The sequence below is a fragment of the Pezoporus wallicus genome, unplaced genomic scaffold, assembly GCF_028554395.1.
Source record: "Pezoporus wallicus isolate ANWC-B61680 ecotype Strahan unplaced genomic scaffold, APGP_CSIRO_Pwel_v1 contig_7461, whole genome shotgun sequence".
Lineage (NCBI taxonomy): Eukaryota > Metazoa > Chordata > Aves > Psittaciformes > Psittacidae > Pezoporus > Pezoporus wallicus.
This window is the reverse complement of record NW_026637976.1, coordinates 1,399,765-1,422,885: the sequence shown is the minus strand read 5'-3', so window position 1 is coordinate 1,422,885 and position 23,121 is coordinate 1,399,765. Positions and strand designations below refer to the sequence as shown.

General features: G+C 47.5%; 1 protein-coding gene across 3 annotated transcripts in view; it reads left to right on the top strand.

Moving 5' to 3' along the window:
• Nucleotides 1-23,121, top strand: part of GAB2 (GRB2 associated binding protein 2) — a 101,126-nt gene that overhangs the window by 64,631 nt on the left and 13,374 nt on the right. For all 3 annotated transcript variants that reach the window (XR_008972069.1, XM_057408548.1, XM_057408547.1), the window contains exon 2: nucleotides 1,763-2,063. Coding sequence is in view for 2 of the 3 variants with exons in the window: in XM_057408547.1 (XP_057264530.1) it covers nucleotides 1,763-2,063 (301 nt within the window). In the remaining variant the exon portion in view is untranslated. The remainder of the gene's footprint in view (nucleotides 1-1,762; nucleotides 2,064-23,121) is intronic.

Sequence of the window (23,121 nt, the reverse complement as noted above, 5' to 3'; positions counted from 1 at the left end):
TCATTGAGGTCCCAGCACACCATTCACCTTGCTTCCTTTCTTGGGTTACTAAAGATGTCTGTGGCTGTTGGTTCTTCTTTCTTAGGGACATCATAGGAGTCCTCATGCTCCAACCTCTCATAATCATATTAACCCCAAAGCTGGTGATTTTAACAAAAAGTAATATGGTAAATCTCAATAAAAAAACCCAAATGTCCACAAGTGATGCAGGATGGTAGGGATTACATCCTCTTCCTTGACATCATTTGGTGCAAACTGAGGTCTGTGTTGGTCAATGCAGGAGTGCTGTCAATAACCCGTCCATGTCGGCTGTATCCAACCTATGTTGTTTGTGAACCTCTAGCACCTTCACTGCTCTCCAAGGCAGCGTGAACAACTCATCTACACTTAGACATAGTCTTTCCCTTCTACACACCATGGGAGCTCAGCCCTCTGCAAAGCAGATGGGGAGCAGCTCAATGTGGTCCCTCATCCTGCACATCCCTCCTATGGGCACCAGGATGCTAGTGCAGCACCCATCCCCCCAAAAAACCCTCCATCCCATGGAATAGGGAATTACACCTGCACGATTTTCCATATAACATAAGTGGCAGTATTTAGCACATTATCATTGTCTCTTCCCCCTCCTGTGGGCTCCCAACTGCATTTGGCATTGGTGAGAGCAGAGGGGCTGTAGCTCCCAATGCCAGGGCTGAGGGCTGACATTTATCTTGGAGTATTGCTTCAAACACCATAAGCCCCTGAGGTCTTTCCCTGGTCAGTTTGGCATGGGGCTGCTGTCAGCAGTGCTGTGAAGAATCACTGATAACCTTTTCCTTTGCTAAGGGGTTTCCTACGTGCTGGGGAGCAGAAGATGCTGAAAAACAAATGAAGCTTGGATTCTCCATGGGTCTCTCTGGCATTATTCCTGATATTTAAAACATACAAACCAGATCCTCGTTGGTTTTATTAGCCTTTTCTATCCTGGCATTTAAACAGAGATGGAATTGGTGTGGTTGGTATCTGCAGACTTGCACTGCGGTGCTCTCAGGGGTTTCTCTGGAGGGTAGGATACTCAGGTCTGAAGCACCTGAGCTCCTCCAAGCTGCTGGAAGGCATTTCAGCATTGCCAGTAATGCCCCCCCACAGATTATCTTACATTGAGGTGAAAGGGTATTTAAGTCCTGGGAGTGCAACTGTAAGGTAGGAGCAAGGTTGCTCTAAGCCTCAAAACAAGCAGCTCTTGGAGTCTTAAGCTTAATGAGTCTTAAGCTTAGCATCTTAAGCTACAATGATATTTTGGTATTTAATTCTCCCTGATAACCACTGGGATTTGGGTATTGAACTGATGAGGTGATTCTGTGCACCTCTTGCAGGGATTTCCTGAGCAGCATCCCAGAGCATCAAAGGCGGAGAGGTGTCACGTCCATGTGTCACCCTGTACGTGGCAGTGGTTTCTTTGTCCTCATGACTTGAGTGATGGGGTTCATGCTTCCTCTGTTCTTGGTTTCAGTCACGGAAGCAGTGCTGGTTCGTCATCTTGGAGTCATCTTAAGCTACAATGATATTCTGGTATTTAATTCTCCCTGATAACCAGTGGGATTTGGGTATTGAACTGATGATCTGAGCCTGCGCATCTCTTACAGGGATGGCCTGAGCAGCATCCCAAAGCAACCAAGGCAGAGAGGGGTCATGTCTGTGTGTCCTCCTGTGCATGGCAGTGGTTTCTTGACCCTCATGACTTGAGTGATGGGGTTCATGATTCCTCTCTTCTCGGTTCCAGGCATGGAAGAAGCGCTGGTTCGTCCTGCGCAGCGGTCGGATGAGTGGCGACCCTGATGTCCTGGAGTACTACAAAAATGACCACTCCAAGAAACCCTTGCGTGTCATCAACCTCAACTTCTGTGAGCAAGTGGACGCAGGCCTGACCTTCAACAAGAAGGAGCTGCAAGACAGCTACATCTTCGACATCAAAACCAGTGACAGAACCTTCTACCTGGTGGCTGAGACGGAGGATGACATGAACAAGTGGGTTCGCAGCATCTGCCAGATCTGTGGCTTCAACCAGTCCGAGGAGAACACAGGTACTGTGAAAGTCATGTCCATGGCCAAGAGCATCTCCTGCCCTGTCCTCCCAATGGGGCACAGCTCCTCTTTCAGATCAGACCTATGGGAGGGCTGGGAGGGATGGAATGGGAAAGAGATGGACACATGGGAAACCTCCATGAGGCTTTCCTGCCTTTGACATCTGAAGCAGAGCAGACTTTGGCCACTTAATCAATTTTTCATGTAACTGTAGATTTGAGTCTCTTATAGAAGCTGGTGGGATGTGGGGATTTTTTAGCTGCACCCTTGGTCCTCATCCATCACCAAAGTCCCTTTTTGGAGTGATGGGAACCAGCAGTGACATCCCTCCTCATTCAGAGGTTTCAGTCCCTTGGTGGAGTGGGTGAGAAGCTTTATAAGGACCATGTCATTCCCCACCATGGGTGTCCCCACTGCTGGCAGGCTTTCACTGAAGGACAGACACGTCCTTCCCACCTGAATCCCCATCTCCTCCTGGGGCTCACTGTGAAAATGCTGGGAGAAGAGAACACAGGGTGGTTGTGTTCCATGGTGGGACCTGTTCTACTGGTCATGCTCCACCATCCAAACTCACTTGTGCTTTGTCAAGCCTCTGCAGTAACCATTAGTGAGATGCCTCTGGTTCCACAGAGCCACAAGGGCTCACCATAGTGAGATGGGATGGGGATGAGCACAGGATGCAGTCACCTTCCAATCCCATTGCACTTAGTAGCACCTCCAGGCATCTTTGCTTCATCTCATCATGGTCCAGCCTCATCCAGGCTACTCCAGCCCTGAGCTCTGTCTACATGAAGCTCCCTATGATAACGTCCAGCTTGAGTCTGTTTTGGTCCCTTGTGGAGCAGCTGCCAAGAGCTGTAACCCTGCCAAGAGCTTGTCAGGCAGGACAGCAAACAAAGCATCGTAGCAGCACGGATGTGATATTCGCTGGCTGACGCAGGAAACGGGATGTCACCTTGGCAATGGGTGTACAAGTGGTAGAGAGGATCCTTGCTAATGCCACCAGCACAGTCTTTCAGGGAAAGGTCAGGCTAAATAAATCACATCCCATTCCAGTGTCAGCAGGTTCAGTGAAATCATTCAGGACCCTTTTTTTTAGGAGCTGTTTTGTTGCAGGATTTTCTGTTTTCAGCTGTGGGGAACTGGGTTTTTTTTTCCTTCCCATTTAGTAAAATGAGCTCTCAGGCCAGCAGCAGCGGGATCGATACGGGACTTCAGTGAAATAGAAATCTGGGCAGCACAAGGAAAAACAATCTCCCGTTTGCAAGTACATCTGTCCCGAAGGGCACACAGGGCTCATCAGGCTGCAGAGATCCGAGCGCTATTCCCTGCAGGATCAAGGAGTGACATCAGCAAAAGAGGAACAAAAATCCCTATTTGTAACAAAATCACAGCACGTTAATGCTGTAGGGAAAGTACCCACTTGAAACAGTACCCAGCTGCCAGAGAGAGATGCTCTGAGTAAGGTGGGAAACAGCCTGCAAGAGCAAATGCAGCAGATGTGTCCAGATGCTGCAGAAAAGAGGGAGCATGAATTATTCAGAGCTGGTGCTTCGCTTTGGTGCTTGCTAAAGCAGTGACCCCACACTCACCTTTCCTTCACCATCCCTGCTAAGGAATGGCAATAAATCATTGCTTTCCCAAAGTAGATAATGATCGTTTGAAGGACCTGCGGCCCGAGGCTGGGCAGGGAGGTGGAGGGGTTGTTGCAGTGTGATGAGTATTGGGAGTCTTGTCCATCTGGGTGTATTTAAGCCCATCACCTGTCCTCCATGATGGGTCAGCTGGAGGGGGAAATAAAACAATAGTAGCAGGACTTGTAATTGCTCCGTCTTCATCACCTCCTCGAAGCCATATGTTGATGGATAGAAGAGGATGCCCCATCCCTGGCAGTGTTCAAGGCCAGGTTGGACAGGACTTGGAACAACCTGCTCTAGTGGAGGGTGTCCATGGCAGAGGGTTGGAACTGAATGAGCTTTAAGGTCCCTTCCGACCCAAACCATTCTGTATGATACAGTGATGAGGAGCCTGCATGAGATTAAGGCAGTTCCTGGGTAGCGATAGAGCTTGTTGGGACAGCTGGTATTTCTTTCTTAGATCCTTCACTCCCTCATCCTCAAGCCTCTCTGTGCCTTGTTGTGGCTCCTGCCTTGGAGAATGAATGAGTCAGTAATTGGATGCACCAAAAAGGGGAGGAAAAGGTAACCATCAGGGGCAGGAATAACTCCATGCTAATTGCAGCAATTAATTAACTAAACCTCCCTCTCCCAGCAGACAGGCAGCGTGGCGGAACGAGATCGGGGACTGCCAGGGAAACTGCTCTGCACATTCTTCTGATTGCACTCATTCCTGGGTGTGCAATTCCTTTACACTGACCCAAAAGCCTTGCTGGGTCCAGCCCCAAAGCCAGGCTGTTCCTGGCTGGGATGTATTTTCATCCTGGACAGGGAAACACTCCATCGCCATTGTTTACCACAGCCATCACACACAATCATACTGTGGTTAGAAGGGACCTTAAAGCCCATCCAGTTCCAAGCCCCTGCCACAGGCAGGGACACCTTCCACTAGAGCAGCTTGCTCCAAGCCCTGGCCTCCTGCTTGAAGGGTTACCCCACATCAGCTGAGCCCCAGTCACCAGTCATGAGTTTGCTTTTAACCCACTGGTGGTGGAGGAAAAGCTGATGGGGCAGTTGAAGTAAAAGCCTCTTTCACCACCTCCCCATGATGATAGGGAAAATAAGGGGGTTTGCTTGCTTTTTAGCATGATTTAGTGAGCAAATGGGCAATCCAAAAGCAGCTGCATACGGTGATGTAAACTGGCTGCAAACCATCTGCAGTGACACAGGACAACGCTGCCCTCACTCCCATAAGACAAAAAACCTAGAAAACCAAACAGATTTATACCCTTTGATGCTTCTTTCTTTTTGCAGCTCAATGGGAGTGTGTAAATAGTATGTTGCTTGGTTTTCACATTAGCTCTTCATGTCCTGTCTAGACTGGCGAACTCTTTAGGATTAAGAAACAGGCTGGAGTTTAGGGTGAGCTAACATTGTGCTATGGCTAGTTGCTGGTTTAGCTGATCACGGCTGTGTTACGCATCTGGTTTGTCCATCGGAAGCTCGATTCAGCCTCAGGAACCTCAATGTCAGCGAAGTGATGGCCCCAGTACTGCAGCCACCAGTAGGAGCAGCCGCTCTGCAAACCCATCAGGGCTTCATTCCCTGCCCTAACCTGAAAACAATTGCACAGCAGCACGATTGCATCTGCCAGGAGAAGGGAAATTAAACTGACTCCAAAGTGTTTACCCAGGCTGCGGCTCTTTCTTTGTTTCTGTTAACACCTATTTACTTTGAGAGCTAATTACTGGGCTTGAGCAAGCAGAGCCTTGCAGCATCCCAGGTCCGAGGAAGCTGATGGTGCACAAGGGAAGTAGGTTTCCTCCTGGCTCAGCACTGCGTTTCCACTGTGATTTGCACTACTGCCACCTTGTCTGACTCAGATACAATGAGGGGAGACCTGCTGGGGACCCCGAGCCACAGGCTATGGGAGAAAAGCAGGCACGTGGGTATTTCAGACCATCTGCATTTTCTCTGCCCTAGTGGGCAAGCAGCCAGGGCTCAGCTGTGAACTGGATTTTCTCATGTGCTTTGTTTGTTGGAGTTAAAAAAAAAACAACCCAAATCCGACTAAACACATCTCCTGTGCCATTAACTCCTTCTGGAGCGGATGCTTCCGACAAAACCCTTCCTTGTCCCATTCCTGGTAGGACAGAGGCACAGCTATGGCAGTGTAGAAGTGTGAAGCAATGTGTGTCCTCGCAGCAAGCACATCCTTGCAGGGAACCATGCACAGGTTATTTTGGAGGGGTCAATACCTTTACTAACTCTATCCCCATTTACTGTGGTCCCTGGAGCTCCCCTTCCACCTCCTCATGGAGCAGTGGATCTCTAAGGGCTTGGATACATGGGTATTGAGCAAACACTCAAGAAGTGTTAAGAGCTTATTCATGCACTGCATTAATGCCCCTGTGCTAGAGGTGTAACCCAGCCATGGAAACAGAGAAGGGAATACTTGAGGGTGAGTAAATGTCCTTGCTCTGAGCTGAAGGCTCGAAGATGGTGAGCAGGGTATGGGAAAAGGATGGTGCTGGGCTCCTGTCCTTATGGGCTGTGAATGGCAATGGTGGCCTCCCACACCTAGCACATGCATGTGTCTTTTATTTTACTTTATTTTATTTTATTTCATTTCATTTTTTATTTTATTTTATTTTATTTTATTTATCTGGCACGTCATTAATTTATTTCTCTGCTTTCTGCCGGGGGCTGCAATGGGGCAGTCCCAGCCTCTGGCTCATTCCCTGCTCCATCTCCAAGGCTCGGTGCTGGCATTTCACATCACGGCTGGGATCAATCCCCAGCAGTCTCCAGGCTTTTACCGTCTCGCCGCATGCAAGTCAGGGCTGAGCATTAATGTTTAATGGAGAGCTGAGTATCTCTCCTCCCTCCTTCAGCTCAGCCACACTCACTCCAGCAGAGATTGTGAGATCAACCTCCAGGCAGCAATCACTCTGCACTCATGTTGATGGGAGCTCCTACACCCCATGTGCATGGTCCCCACTGAAGCTGTGCTTGGCTTGATGCTCCCCAGACCCTCTATTGGGTGCCCCTTCCAGCCCATGATGCAAATACACTGCTTTAGTACCCACTTGATTTGCTTTGGCTGGGGTTCTCATATAGTTTGCTGTCTGGTTGCTCCCCATCCTACTCCCTGCAAGTCTTTGCTATGAGCCCATACAGCTGCTCTTGCTCCTTCCTTCTTCTCCACCCACAATGTGTTGGTCCCAGCATCAGGCCAGTGATGTCTCCCACCCCATCAGTTCCTTGCAGCCAGGTTTACATGGGTGTTTGCTGAGCAAAGGGAGCTCAAGATGGGCTGGCACAAAGATATCCCTGAATCCCCAGTGTTCACCATCCCAACATGCAGGAGCGAGGCACTGGGGAGCCCATGGAAGGTGATGGCTGTGGGGCAGCCCCTCTATTTCTACTGCTGATGTCTGTCCCGTGGCCCGGCAGAACTGAAGCAGAGGGGAAACACTAATTAATGACTGCCACAAGACCAGGTACTTCCTTGCTATTGTGTCTGGCACACGCCTCCTTCCTCCCCTGCTCAAGGAAGTTACAAGCCCAGCACTGTGCCAGGGAATGTGCTGGGGGATGAGGAATAAGGGCTGAGAAATAGGGGCAAAGAGAGAGGTGGAGGTATCCTTGTGTCCCTGAAAGCACCCGAGTCCTGATGCGCTCTGTTTCCACGCCTGCAGGCAGCAGTGCCACCTAAGGGCAGCCGAACAAGCAGTCTCTTGTGGAGCTTTCCGCCCTCAAGGTGGGACAGGACTTGACTCTTCAGCTTCTATTGACACAAGTCTATTGGTCTTGACTTCATCTTTAAGCACTGGTATGGTTTGTACTTGGATACCAGCTCACTCGGAGGCCAGTCTGTCCCCTAACAGACAGTACGACACTCTACAATAAGCAACGAGCAAGATTACAGTTGAGTTGAGTTTGATCCATGGGTGAATGGGGCAGGTCTGGTTGGATTACCTCTATGTATCCCACCTTCCCATGTGCCATCCACCTACCCAATGTCCCTTGTACCATTTGGGACTCGGAGGTGGCCTGCAGTGGGACAGCAATGTGGAGTCCTTGAGCCTTGAGCCCTTTCCTCTCACCCAGCATCCTACCATACATACAGATGTGGCCTTTTCCTTGGTATTCTCATCAATGCTTTCTGCACTCAGTGTCATGAAGCTCATTCTTTTAAAACATCATATGTCACATCTAGTCCCACTGGTTGCACATCTCAAGGGCATTTGGATCCATCCCACCCATCCATCTCTACCATGTTGAGTTTTCCTAACAAGAGGAAGAGCTATGGCTTTAGATTCACTCTGGGGGGACAAATGTAGATGTCACACCTCATCCCCAGGCTTGATCCAGTTGGGTTGATCCCAGCCTCACTGAGATGAATAGGGAAGAACCTGCAACCCCAGCTCACTTTGCACCAGGCTTATGGTTGGTTGAACTTCAGGTGCATGTGAACACCTCCTTGCCTGAATCCCAGCTCATCCCTTAGTGATCCTGTCCCTTTAAATTCATTCCAAACTTCCCTGACCCTGGTTTTCCTGCTCCACAAACAGCAAGCTATTTTAAGATCTGACACTGTTCAGCTTTTATTTCAGTGTAAACAATACCGGAGATGGAGTGGTCTTGGCACAAAGGAGCAGCTTGAGAGCAGTTCAGAGCCTGCTGCCTTTCCCCCTACTTTTTTTCCTCTTTCCCTTCGGACATAAGCTAGGTGAGGTGCTATTGAGTCTGGCGAAGAGCAGAGAGCCACAGATAATCTGGGATTTGCTTCCTAGAAGACAGAAACGGAGGGAGATCATTGCTGATCTCTACCAATCAGTCAGGGTCTCCTTGCTGTGATTCCCCAGGAACCAATACCACTGAGAGTCAGACATGTGCTGATGGTTATAAGCTGTCCATTTTGGGGAAGAAGATGGGTAAAGATGTCTAAAATGAGGCAAATCATTTGCACTCTGAAAGAGCTCATTTCTTTCCCTTGGCTTTCCAAGGAACCGGGACTGATGAGCTCAGGTGGACACATCCACTTTGTAGACTCCTAAACCTCTGCTGAGGTGAATCCCACCCATCGGTTAAGACCTTTGAGCTATCTGGATCTTTAAATGGTGTCATTTGTCATCATTTTGTTTAAAGCAGATGAGGATGAACCTCTCTTATCCTCTTACACCTTATTCTTCTTGCTGAACTCAGCTCTTCATCATATTGTGTTACCAGATGCATTGCAGGACCAGAGTCAACACTGCACTGCTGTGATAGTTGTGTCCTTAATAATGTCCTTACTGGGGGTTGGAACTGGCTGATCTTAAGGTCCTTTCCAGCCCAAACCGTTGTATGATTCCATACCATGAGCAGATTTCTAGCCCATCTGAGTGCCAAGAAAAGGATTGAAGCAAGGATGTAGAGGGTTTTAGGGTAAAGAAAAGGTCTTAAGGTATCTACACAGTTAGAAAACCGAGCTTTTGGCTTTAGCCAATTGGTGCAATTGAATATCTGAAGTTTGCAATGCTGGATTTGGAAATTTAGGAAGTACTAAGATTTCATTATTTAGAGGTTTTATTGTGGCTGTGGACACTTTGTAGAAGTGGGACTTGTGTTTGCAAACCCGTAACTCTGCTATCCAATATAGACCCCTGGGAGATATGCATTAGCTGAGCCCCCTTTAGCCCAGTATTGATGGGAACATGCAGAGGATGCAGCCATTTGTGGGAGCACCAGGTTTCCAGACAAGGAATGCTCCTGTGTGGCTGCAAATAATGAACCCATCAACCAGCAAGAGAGAAAATTTATGCTCAACTTTCAGAAAAGACCCACAGCCAAATTCTCCAGTTCTTGACTGTTTCCCAGCAGGAGCCCAGCACAAGGGCATCCGACTGGAGATAAATATGGAACTGGAGCACTGGGGCCTTTAGGGAAAAACCTGCCCTTTCCTGGCCAAAGTCCCACTGAGTTTGCTGTGCTGGGGTTGGGATTTGAGCTGGGAGAGAAGGGAGAAATGTGAAGTTCAAGAGGTTTGGGGACATTTTTAGAGCAAAAAGCATTGCCCAGCCTTTGCAGCACAGGTTTCCCAGCAGAGGCTGGCAAGCTGCGTTCATATGGCTCAGGGCTGTCTCCTAGGCCAGGTACCCAGAATCAGAAGCCCATTTAAAGTAATTCTTGGGTTTATAATTGGCTTTTATCACCATAAGCCCCTGTGCATGTAAGGTCAGCCCCATTAGTTTAATGGGCACTGAGGAATTTGAAGGATGACTTACTGACCGTGGAAGAACAAACGCAGCAGATGGTATCAGCATCACATCAAAAAGCAAACCCATGCAAAGCCTTTGGAAACAAAAACAGCTGATGGGCTTGGAGCAAGGCGACTGGTGAAGCAAAACCAAGGGAAAGAAGGAGGCATTTTGGGTATCATCCAGCTGGGAGGAAAATCACACTCACATTCACCTGCATTTCTATTCCCAGAGGGGTCCTGCAAGTGTTTTAGTCCCCAGCTGTACCACACTGGGGTTAATGGAGCTGTATCCTATGCCTGAGAAGGTGCTCAGGTATGGGGATATGATGTGGGTCTGCAGGCCATGTCCAACATATAGGGGCTGGGCTGGGAAATGTGATGGACACAGGACCCCAAAATGTGCGTGTGAGCAAGTTGGAGGATAAGGCAGAAAATCACACCTTTGCAGTGGATAATTTCCGGTAGTTTTTCATTGTGTGACACTTTTTCCCCCAAAATAATGTATTTCCCCTGTTTTTACCTCTATGTATTCCACATTGTTCCCTCCAGACCTTTGAGAGGGGACATGGTTTGTACCCCTTGAGCACTGCTTTGTAAAACCTGATAAAAGCCAGCATTTAGACTCTCATTACCCAGACCCCAATACTTTGTTGTTTACTGCTTTGTGTTGCTTCATATTTACAATTAAACCCAAGCCTGAGTAAAGGGAAAGCTTTCTGAAGCCTTTAAAGCCTCTGAGTGAAGGCACCCAGAGCAGGAAGGAGCCGTGAAGCTGTCGATTGCTGTGAACTTTCCATGACACCACCCAGGGTTTGTTTCCAGACTGATCTTTATTTATGAATGCAGTAGCATTTATTACTGATTTTATCTGTAAAGATAACATTTCTTCCCTCGCTGGATTCTATGCCTCAGTTATAATTACTGCCTGCTTCTCAAGCATACTTCTGCATTATTTAGTGTGGTACGATGTCAGAGCTGTAATGTTGGCAATTTATTACTTGGGCTGTGGGGTTACACCTGATCTGTGGATGCCCCATGGCATCCAATTGTTGGTCCATACTTAAAATCACTTTAAGCCACAGAGGGTGAGGCAAATACTCATAGTTAAGCATGAGAAAACTAAACTAAACTAAACCTGAATCTCCATTCTTGGAGGTCCTCAAAGCCCAACTGGTCACAGTCCTGAGCTGTTGTATCTGCCTCTGAGTAGGGGGCTGGACTAGAGCATCTCCAGAGTCCCTTTCCAAACCAAATATTCTATGATTCTGTGATTTTAATGAATTTATGCTGCAGGGAAATTCCAGGCTTCAGAGTATGGTTGGGAGCTGAGATACCTCAGCAACCCAGCAGGTAAAACTGGGGTTGTTCCCTGTTAGCATCAAAAAGGCAAGAGGGCAGATCAAAAGATGAGACATTGCCCCATCTGAGTCTGTATCACAGCGTATTGCCTGATACCCCTTGGCTCTGGATAAGTCCAGACTCATGTTTTCTGACCCTTCTTGCTCTGTGTGATGTCCCTCCTCATCCTCCAGCTGCTCCACTGTGGGTGGTGAAGCTCTAGCAGGTCTCTTGGGATTTGTCTCCTGATAGAGCAGACTTTGTCTTTGCTGTCTCAATCCCAGTTTCTTGACTTCCTGTGGCCTTTCCTCATCCCCAGACTTCATCCCATGAGTCTATGAAAAGCAGTCAATGATTTTCACTTGAAACTCATTCACATTTTTACAGTTTATTGCAGGTTTTAGTTTTAATTGCAGGTTTTATTACTCAGTTCTTACGGGGCATCCAGCATCCTTTCATACTTACTGGGTCGTTGCCACATACCAAAGGCTGTGTCTGACTCGTCTGCACCTTTGACTGATTGCCACCCTTTATATGTGCTTATTAAGATGGAAAATAACATTTCACCTCGAAGATTTCATCATGTGTTCTTTCAGCTCTGCATGACCAAATCCCATCCTGGCCAGCGCAATGCTCCTTGCCAACTTTTGGTACGATTGCCTTTCATCACTTTCCTGCCAAATATATAAACTCCCCCTGTTGTTATATGCTATTGCTTTTGAAAGTAAGCTGGAGTCGAGTGACTCATTGCATTTGCTGGTTTCTTTTCATAACTGACGACAAATCCTCTTCTTCAAGTGTTGGACAGGCTTCTGGGTACTTACTTCATCACCTGTAGAAGTGTGGTGAGCGGCTATCCCTCTGCCTTTGGCTCAATCCTCACCTCTATCTCATAGCACATCACCTGCCCTGCCAAGCACCACCTTGTTTGACATTGCTACCTGTGTAAGCCATTCCCTCGAGCTTGCATATACTTTGCACAGGCTCAACCTTGATATAAAGCCTTTATGATGGTAATTATTTTGGCTGGCTTGCCATAACGGTTCACATTGCTCTCTGATGAGTCATGATGAAGTCTCTCAAATACCCACTTGAAATCCATAAATCGTGTGATGAGCCTGCTTTTGCTCCTCGATGGTTGCTTTGATGATAAGTGTTAGGGTCAAAGCTTGGTCAGTATATGATCTTCCAGGTAAAAACACTGCCTTCCTCTCTTGGGGTTTGTCTCCTGATAGAGTAGACTCTGTCTTTCCTGTCTTAATCCCAGTTTCTTGACTCCTGTGGCCTTTCCTCATCCCAAACTTCATCCCATGAGTCTAAGAAAAGGAGTCAACGATTTTCACTTGAAACTCATTCATGCTTTTACAGCTTATTACAGGTTCTAAGCTGTATCTGTTCTTTGGCATCAACAGAACTCCTTCTGAGGGCCTGAGAACCTGCTGGCTTCTCTGTAGTGCTCTAGAAACTCACTTCCCCCCCTTCTGCTACCTTTAAGAACTCAATGCAGCCTTGCAGATGCTTTGAATATCTTTGGCACGCAGCTATAAGGACCAGCCTGTCCTCTGCCTGACACAAATAGCTTTATGCAGATAAGTCCATGATGTCCTAGACAAACGCTGCTTCTTGCAGTAAGAAAACCACTGACATACCTCAGTAATGAGAATACAAACTGCTGTCTGCTGTCTCCTGGTGCGGTTTGAAGGGAAAACCAGCCCTGTGCTCACAAACTTGCATGACACAGTGGTTGTTTTTACAGATAAAGTGGCTTAAAGAATTAAGACTGCCATGAGCGCAAGAATGCCCTCAGTTGTATTAGATAAGTTAAAATATATGCTTCAATAATTTATAAATGACGAAGCAAGGCACAAATCAGTTTTCCCTGTGGGTGTGCTGCTGCATGAGTGATCCCTGTGACGTACTCAGCTGTCTCTGAAGCACTTGGATATGGAAAGCTGGAGCAGCCTGGCTTCAGGTCCGGTCTGGTCCTGGTAGTTCCTGCATTCCCGTGGTTGCAGCCAAAACCCGTTATATCACTGTTTATTTCTCCCAGCATCTGCGGGGTGAAACAGATCCAATGCACTACGTATTTGTCACCAAACCACTTTTCATCCATGAGTGACGGACTCTGATAGTAATGAGAGCGGCACCAAGTATTGGATGTTATTCAGATCTGTTTCAGCAGCCAAATACACCAAGTCTGGACATTTAATTGCGATCTAGGTAATTAAAATTAAAACAAAATAAGTCCCATTCCTGTGTGGAAGGAAGATCTCTCAGAAGCTGCACGTATGGAGTCTGAACAAGCTGATGCTGGGGGAACGGTGCCCTTGCAGCAAGCAGAGCAGGTGATGAGCCCATCACAAACTCCACTTCAGAGGTGGTAAAAACTCGACATGTTCATCTTTCCCCTCACTGGAATTCATTTTCATGCACTTTCAGTGTCGATTTTCACTCACACCTTTTCAGTCTGAATTTGAATGAATTTCAGAAGAAATCAAGGGCTCCGCTCCGAATTGCGTTTTCACATCGAAAAAGCACATGATGACAATCCTGGGTCTAAGAAGGGCAATCCGCCCCCAAAAAACCCATCCACTCTGATGAGAATAAATCAAAACACCTTGACCTTCTTCCTTTTTACTTTAAAATCACTTTTATCTTCTAAAGGTAATTTCTGGCTTCAAGCAGTCCCTTGGCAAGCTCCTATTCTGATTAAATGGCATTTCCCAGCTGGAGGATGTCAGAACATTTTCAGCTGGCCCTAAGCCAAACTCAAAGCACAGGAGATGCACTGGGCAAGAAGATGCTGGTTTTGGTCTGGGTGCTGGTACCATCTGTGGTGTGTGCGCGGATGGGTGATAATGTAATCTGGCTCCTGTGGGTTTTGAGGGTGGGCTCACCGCACGTTGAGCAAGGAAGGGGAAGGTGAGGAGATGCTGAATAAGCCCATGCAATGGTTCCCAGCCCATCAGGGCAGAGAGCGTTTGCCTCGATCTTTGGATGCTAGAGGATGATTTGGTCCTGAGTCAGAGTATGAGGAATGCCAGAATCCAGAAATATTACCCTAAAGGAGATTGTGATAAATCTGCCTTGTCTGATTCTCTTGAGGACCAAGCTCTATATTACGCTCCGTTGCCTCACTAAACCCAGCTCTGCTGCTGCTGCCATGTGTTAAAAATAACCACAAAACCAGCCCATGCTTTAATGCACAAGGTTCAAGCAGCAACATCCACACTGGGAGCTTGTCCTGCTGCTCAGCACAGAAATATCCAGTGGGAAGGGATTTGCTTGTCCATGCCAAGATATGATGGGGAGATGAAGGGTGTCCAGGTGGAAGCGGTCACGCATGGAGTTAGAAACACAAGAGCTTAACGTGGAACTGAACTGATGGCGACCAGGGGGATGTTAAACCCAGCAGGATTGAGGCTCCAACCAACCCTGTGTCTCCTTTAACCTCCTTCAGCTCTTGGAATGTATCCCTAGGGATACAAACCATAGTTGATGGGGAATGTGGGGATGGGGCTGACTCTGACCTTGCGGAAGAAGCTGCCAGCCCCATGTTTCTGAGCATGAATACTACACCATCGTATTGCTGTGCTGCTTTCAACCCACGCCAGTCCTTGCCTTTGGCACAAGTCTTGCTCCCCTCTCCTTGCCAAACCAGTACAGATGTTTTAACACCCACCGGAGCCCAGATAATTACAAACAGAACCGAGAGACTGGTTGGGGCTGTTTTCGTTGCCTGAACTCCAGGCTTTCTCAAGCAAGACAACTCCCACTTTCTGACACTGCTTTCAAAGGCATTTTTGTGAGCCACGTTGCTAATACTCATTTTATTAGGGGTACGCCCAGAAGCCCCAACCAGGATGAGGATCGCACTGACATAATGGTGACCGCAGAGTGAAACAAGTGCAGGGAAGATGAGTGGAGCAGCTGGGAAAACCTTTTCATAGGGAAATTAGAGCTGGTTTCTAGTCAGTGGCTTTCCAGCCATGGCATTGCAGAGCTCAGGTCATTTTCAAATGGGTGTGGGGGGGTGTTTTCAATGAGACAAAACCATGCAATCAACTGGTGGGCAGTAGGCAGAGGATGCTGCAGGTCCTTCCCATCCTAGATCCTTATGGGAGGCAATGCCCATCTTAGCGAGCTTGTGAGCAGAGTAGATGAGATGAAGGAAAGAGCAGCATTTCCTGTTTTGATGGAGGAAAGCCAGCAGCAAATACCTTCTCCATAGTCTGTGCTTGTACAACCCTAAAATACAGGAGTCTGGCCCAAGATCAGCAGCTATGTTCCCTCAGGCCATCTGCAAATAGCCAGGTTTGAGTTTAACAGATAAGAACTGATTTAGCATGAATGAAACCAGATCTCATATGCATCTCCCCTAGCACCACTTAGAAAGTATGGGTGGGGAGGAGGACCAAGAAAGCCTCCTCAGGCTTCATATCTACATGAACCTCATGTCTCCTTACCCCTTTTCCATCAGGATGCTTTGTGGTCCTGGACATGCAGGTTCAATTTGTCACAGAATCATAGAATGGTTTGATTCTATGATACAATGACAAAATGGACCTGCATGGCCAGAAGGACCTCGAAGCATCCTGTCTTTGTATTCATTATCACAACTGATAATTGGTTGGGTGGAAGATGACTGGCGCAAGCCCACCAACCTTGGTAGGCTCAAGCCATCTTCATGGCTCTCCCTTCAATCCCTGCTGTGAAATTCCTCTTTCTTTATGCCCAGCCACGAACATTTTCATCCAACATTATTCCAGTTCGTTTCTGGTTGCTGTGGAGACCAATCTAAATGAAACTTTAGTATTTTGGAAGAGAATATGATTCTAAAGTCATTTGCGATGCAGGGTCCCATGCTAATAGCATTAGCATATTATTTGATTATGGCGATGTGGAGGGAATAAATTCCAAGTCCTTTTGCCATCATTGCATCTTAAAAGAAAAGGAAGAGAAAAATCTCCAGGTTTTAGCTGATACTGATGACCTTTACTGCTGGTGAATTCATGATTTCTGAATGCATAAAGCTCGAAGGGTCTCAGGCATTTTTAACCTCATGGCAATGGGAATAGCTCCTTGGAAGGGACCTTTTCCTTCCCTGCTTTCAGTGAGCACTGTTAATAGACTGCCTGATGGGCAGGACTCGTGTTTTAATGATGGGTAGAGAGATCCAGGATGGCTTTTTGAGCTGTTTGCATTTTTGCTAGAGTGATGGTGTGGCAGAGCCCAGCTGGAGAATTGTACCTGTGCAAGCTACAATCCTCCCATCCCTTGCAGAGATTTTTCTTCTTGCATTTTTCCTTTAGGAAAGGTTTTGACCTCAGGACTTCTTTAGATGATTCCAGTATGAGGACAGGGTATGCCCATACCCCCAGATGAAAAATAATTGCATGGAAAACCTTTGTAGACTGGTTTGTTCTGAGTGTAAAGGCTGCGGAGATAGAAAAGGGAGAGGAACTTCCAGCAAGAAAGAAAACAAAGCCAATCTATTGTTTTGAGTGTCCATCCGTCTGGGGGATGGACTGACCCTTGCTCCCACTGACCCCTGGGCTGCTTTGCTCAATGGTTCAGGGACGTGGTATTGCAGCCACAAGGGTTAATGACTTCTTTTGTCTCCTCTTTCGGCTTTGATGCAGCTGATACTGCCCTGTCTGAGCATGCCGGGCTCACCTAAAGCTATGTGAGGAATTTGGGGCTCTACCACCACCCCCTGTTCCCATTTTCCCCTCTACCCCCTGCACATCACCTGCTTCCCTTTCCTTTTAACTCAACAGCTAAAATACCACCCAGGGAGCAAAAAAGTAACATTAATCCTATGAATGTTAATAACATTCATATTAATGATATTAAGATAGAGGAGAGAAAAATGGGACCAAACTCCTGCAGTTTGGTCCCATGCATGGATGCAAATGTACCCATGAGGAAGGGGGCTCTGAAAGGAGAAATGTGGGGATCCTCTTTCTTTCTCCATTGCTGCCTTGCTGAGCATTGGTGAAGCAGCTCCTTAGCAGCACCACTGCTTTATTGACTCCCTGGCAAACTGGAAGTTATAATGTTTCTACCCCAAGGTAAGGAGAGATCGAAATAAATTACTTCTGTAAAGAGCCAGGAATGGCAGTTCTTCTATAATACAAAGTGCAAATATTTGGGCCTCCTGTGCGCTCCCTTGAATAGAAATGGTACTAAATCATGCATAATAAAACAGGTTCACATTTTCTCCGAGCAAAAGTTTTCCTCTGCTCTCCTGAAGCATTAAAGCCCTACGCTCCCATCGCCATAAAAAGGGCCATAAAATTTAAAGCAAGCCGTTAAGAAGCCCTGGCTGGGATTAGGTTGGGATTCATCCTTTCTACTTCTCCATCCCTGCTAAGTGAGGCGTGCGCCCGTGTTTGCTCAAGCAAGGAATGGCACCCACATACTGTTCACAGTGAACAATGAGGGTGAGAAGAAAGCTGTTCAGGACTTAAAAGCAAGTTTTCTCCTGGGTTGGGTGGTGCGAAGTCGATGGTGAAACAGCTTCTGAGCTTTCACCCTGCTCGTTGGTGTCATGTTGGACCATGGCACTGGGTGAAACTGTGTTGGCATGAAGTCCAAGGGAAAGCCAGTTAAGAAAAGCCAAAATTGCTAATCATCACCATCATGGAATCATGGAATTAGAATGGCTTGGGTTCCAACCCTCTGCCATGGGTAGGGAAGCCTCACACTAGACCAGGTTGCCCAAGGCCCTGTCCAATGATAATAACCAATAATAAGAACCAATGACATCCTCCAAAACAGGATGCCAGAGCTTCATTTCACACAGTGACAAAGCTGGTTTGATTCTGGGCTGCCTCTGGAGGGGGAAAAACACCCTTTCTCATAGAAATGTTTCATCTCTTATGATAGCTCTTAGTTTTCAACAGCTTCAGCCCTGTCCTGCAGCACTCAGCTCCACAGACTCCAGCCAGATTTGCTAAGGTTGCCCCTGGCATCTGTAGAGAGTACATATGTCAGAAAAGCAACTAATTCTTCACATCCACATTGCCTTGGTGTTGTTACATTATCCCTACCCTGAAAAAGGCAAAATGCCCCCTTTGAGACCACTTTGTGTTTTATAAAGTTCCATCCCTCCATCTTTGTCCTTTCTCTCTGTTCCAGCCTTTTCTTTTTTGTCTTTTTGTCTTCTTTTCTCCCCATTTAATCCCTCATCAAATTGGTTTTACAATGTCAGAGATGATGATTCCTGAAGCAGAGTGTCAGAGATGGGGTTAGATCTGTGGAGCAAATGAAGCCTGTCCCAGCCCACGCTGCCACCCTGGGGTTGTCCTTCATCCCCAGCCATAGGTCATTGTCCCACTCTCAGATAAGGATGTCCCAGGTGGGATGCTCAAGGCTGTGTGTAAGCCAGGGCTGCTTTTATCTCCAGCACTGAAGCCCTTATAGCACAAATAAATAGGTGCACACCAGACATCCCCTATGGCCAAATGTTAGACCTCCAAATATTGACTCAAAAGGTGGAGCTCCACAGTCGAGCAGCAGATTTGCTCTTTAAAAGGTAGCCACCCTGTGCAGGGCTGATATGATACAGAGCTGGGTCTCTGCCCCCGCCAAGGGGCAGAGATGGGATTCTGGGCACAGCTTCATCTCACACAAGCAAACCTGTGTTCTCCAAGGAGAAGCATCACATCGTTCCTGTTGCAGTCTCTCTCCGTCCTGCCCCTTTGTCCTTCAAAGAATTGATTGCTGTTAAAATAACTGAGATATATAATGCTTTGAGGTCAGGATGATCTGACTTGGCTCCTTTCCCTCTCTTCTCTCTCACTTACTCTCCAGTGCTGTGATATTTTCCCCTGGTTCCCATGCTTCTCCGAGGCAAACGCTCCCACATTGCCACTATTTTGTAGTTGTTCCATACAGATGCAAGCAGAGCGCTGACACTAATGGGCAGAGATGATGCTATTTATTTATTGCCACTCATCCTTGTCTCCCTGTCTCTCTCATCAGCTCTTTTATGGGTAATTCTCCCGTATCCTGTGTTGCATGCTCAAATAAGTGGGGGATTTCACTGTTGTCAGTAGAAGAAATATCAGGGGAGCAGCTCAAGCTAAATATCATTTAGATGGCTGAAACTGGGTAAGAGAAACCATGCTCCTACCCCTCTGTGCAGCAGATCCCTGGCCATAAATCTCCTCTTCTCCCTTATCCGGTCTGTCCTGATTGGTTTCTCAAAGCAAAATAACTGGAAAGGAAAAGCTCAAAACCCAAATATCACTTTGTCCCCATCCTTCAGCTCCTCAGCAGTGCAGGATGCATCTGTGCCCCATCCTTGTTTTTGGGGAGCTCCATTCCCCCTGCTTAGCACCCAAAATAAAGCCAATGCTGAATATTAGGGGTACCTGTGTCCTTGCACACAGTTCCCACCCTGATGGAAACCAGAGAGGGGAGATTATCCCAACCAGACGCCCTTTCCCACTAGTCTACTGGAGGAAAACTTTAGCAGGCACCCATCCAAGGCATCCTTAGACTGACAACAGCTTTTCCAAATGCCATCCAATTCAGAGGCGATAGGGCAAGCTCGATAAACAAACCTTCCTTGGGTACCATTCTCATCCCCATGTCATTCCAGGGCCTCCTGGCAGCGCAATGGCATGGTGAATCAGCCATTGGACGTGTTGTTTGTTCTCTCCCTGCCAGGAGAAGCAGAGGGAGGGATGTTTTGGTAGGGTTGTTTGTCTTTTTTCATTATTATTTTGTATTTGTGCTGGAGGAATGAGCTGGCAGTGAAAGCGGAGGCGCAGGCGGATTCCCATGGGAGAAGGTAACCCCTTTTTATTGCTAATAAATGCTGGAGCTGCTCCAAAAAGTGAGGAAGATGAGAGCACTCCTGTGCCCTCCTAGGGATTATTTCTAGTAGATTTCTACTATTCCCTCATTGGCCATAAGTTTTAACTGCCATGAAGTCAGTGACATGGTCTGAGGTGGTTTGTGGCCCGATTTGCCAAGGTAGAACTGAGAAGACCTTATCTGTGAAGCCCCTTGGACCACTCAATCCTTGCCAGCACAGTGTGGGCATCACAGAGAACTCCATGATGCTCATGGATGCCAAACAACCCTAGAATCCCAGACTGGTTTGGGCTGGAAAGGACCTTAAGGTCATCCAGTTCCAACCCCCTGCCACAGGCAGGGACACTTTCCACTAGACCAGGTTGCTCCAATCCCTTTCCAACCTGGCCTTGAACACTGATGGGAGCTTGACCCAAAAATCGCTGCCTTCCTATGGGCATCATTTCAAGTCCATGGGATATAGCGAGTTGTAGTCCCAGCCTTTGCCTTCAAGCAGGGAAGGCAGACTGGGTTCTGGTGAAAAAGGGCATTCTGAGCAACAGTTTCCAAAGGAGCCTGAGTAATTGTTTCTCTCAGGTAAGTCCAGGAACATGGTGTGAAGCCCTGTGCACACAGCAATACTGCAGTGCTCTGAGAAGGGAATTCACAACTGTCAGCAAGGAGGGAAATACCGCTTTGGGGGATTGAAAACATCCATAAAACATTCCTGGCTCCCAGCCTAGCCCATCCCATTGCCAGCCGTGTGCTCGCGGTTGTGTATCTTTGCTTTGGGGATGGAGTCACGAGGAGATTTTCTCCCTCTTTACTGCAAAACATGGCCCAAAAGGCACATCTTAACCTGGACTAGTGAGTGCCAAGCCTCCAGCTGGCCTGGCACCACAGGGTTTTGCAGGGCTATGCTGGCTTGTCCCCACTGAGCCTCTTGGCTCACTTTCTCACAGGGGCCAGCACAACATCTGTAGCACAAGCCCAGTGAGACGTGCTCATGCTGCTGACATTGAGTTTTAAGTTGTGGGTGTCCCAAAACTGCCTTTTCCAGACCGTGAGAGTCCAATTCCCCAAACTCGGAGAAGAGCCAGCCAGGAAATGTGGGTTAAGATGACACTTCCCACATGGCCTCACTATGTAACCTTAACTCTGCCCCCCTGGGAATGGCAATAGGAACTGGAACAAGATCTTATCCCTTCTTGGCTCTATTTGACATTCCGTCAACATATACTCAAGTTCTCAATGTAAAGCCAAGGGATTTGAAGGCTACGTCTATGCTGTTAAATAAAGGAGAGCCACGAGTTTATTCATGGCCATGAGGGATGGAGAAGCGTCATTCTTTATGGCTCATGTCAGATTGAGTTGAGCATCTTTGGTCATGATGCAGGTTGAACTTATGCTTGGAGGTGTCTGAATGGGACCACCTGGAGCTTATTCACTGAATGTCCTACATGGCCATGGGAAAGGAGTGTTGGTCCTCATTGCCTGGGAGCTGGGCACTGCAGCATGGCAAGTTGAAATAGCTCTGGGACCTATGGCTCACTGTGTGCCTTACTCTTATGGAAAACTCTTCCTGTTTCAATCCAATGGAGGAGCACAAACATCTTGACCTTTAGCATGTACTAGTCATCAAATACTATTTTCCTGACTCAATTTCTTTTCTTGCCTCCTGTTCTTCCCCCCACCAAGACCCATTATTACTGTGTGACCTGGGCACATGAGCTGCCCTTATTTCCTCTGCAAAACCCCCCTTCAACATAAAAAATACAGAGTAATCTCAGCAATCCCCTTCTGCAGCCACAGGATTTATCATCCCAGCCCTTGCAATCCCCTCCCAGCCCCACGAAGCAATCCATCTCTCACTTGTTATTACGGAGCTCATCTCACAGACCTAATGGAGTACACGAGTCCTGAATCGGCTCCTCTAATGCTCTCGGTGGCTGGGTCCTTGTGGGAAGTGAGCTGGGAATTCATTCTGAAAATCAATGTGGATGCCAATAGAATGGCTTCCCCCAGGGAAGCAATGTGCTTTTACTGGGTAGTGCTGCCTGCTCCCCTTCATCTCCTCTTTTCTTTCACATGGTCAGAGTAACCACGAAGTAATTCATCCTCCTCTCAATGAGTGTGATTTTCCCACTGGTTTCCCCACATCAGGATGTTTTTGGGGAGAAGATTCAGGTCTCCTGGCAGTGCGGGATTCCCTGGGCTCCTCAAAGTGATGTGGTTTGCATTTGCTGGGCTCTAGGGTGATGCTGGGGACTGTCTCCTGCGTGCAGCCCTCTCTGTCCCTTTAGGCTGTGTTGGCACAAATAAATCGGTGTAATTTCTAACTCCTGGGTGTATTTTGGCTTGTCACAGATTTTCCATGTAACGGCAAGCATGGAGCCTGCAGGGATAGTGCTGGAGGATGGCTCAAGGTAGAGGGACCCCAACCCAGCGCAGTTCATAGCTGTCCCCAGAGGTGACCTTAATGCTGGGATGGGGACACATCATTACCCTGCCATCCTCATACTATCCTTGGAAGAGTCTTGTCCAAAGCCCGGTGTGATGTGCAATTCCTGACCTTGATTCAGGAGGCAGCAAGACCATTGGGCTGTTCCTGAGAAGCACTTCGGGTGCAGCCCCCCTGGTTTTGATAGGAACAGGGATACAGGCTCTACCATGCTGATGGAACTCAAAGCACTTGATTTGGGACTAAGATCTGGGGTTCGCAGAGGTCTCAAGACTCCTTTCCAATGGGGATCTGCACTACTACAGGATAAATATTTAATAAGAATGAGGGTCAAGGCACTGTTTTGTCCAAGGACACCGAGATGGCCATTTACTCCCATGAAAAGCACCAAGGGATACTTAATGCCCGTGCAAAGAAGACAGGAATGGGAGTTTTAAGCTCATCCCCCGCCATTAATGTCAATGTTAAATATTGATCCTTTCTGTGTTTAGCACAGACCAAACAACAGAGTGAAGCCATGCTCTCTGGCTTTTATTAATGTACTTTTTCTGCATCAGGTGAAGTTTGCAGTAACACCAGGATAAAAA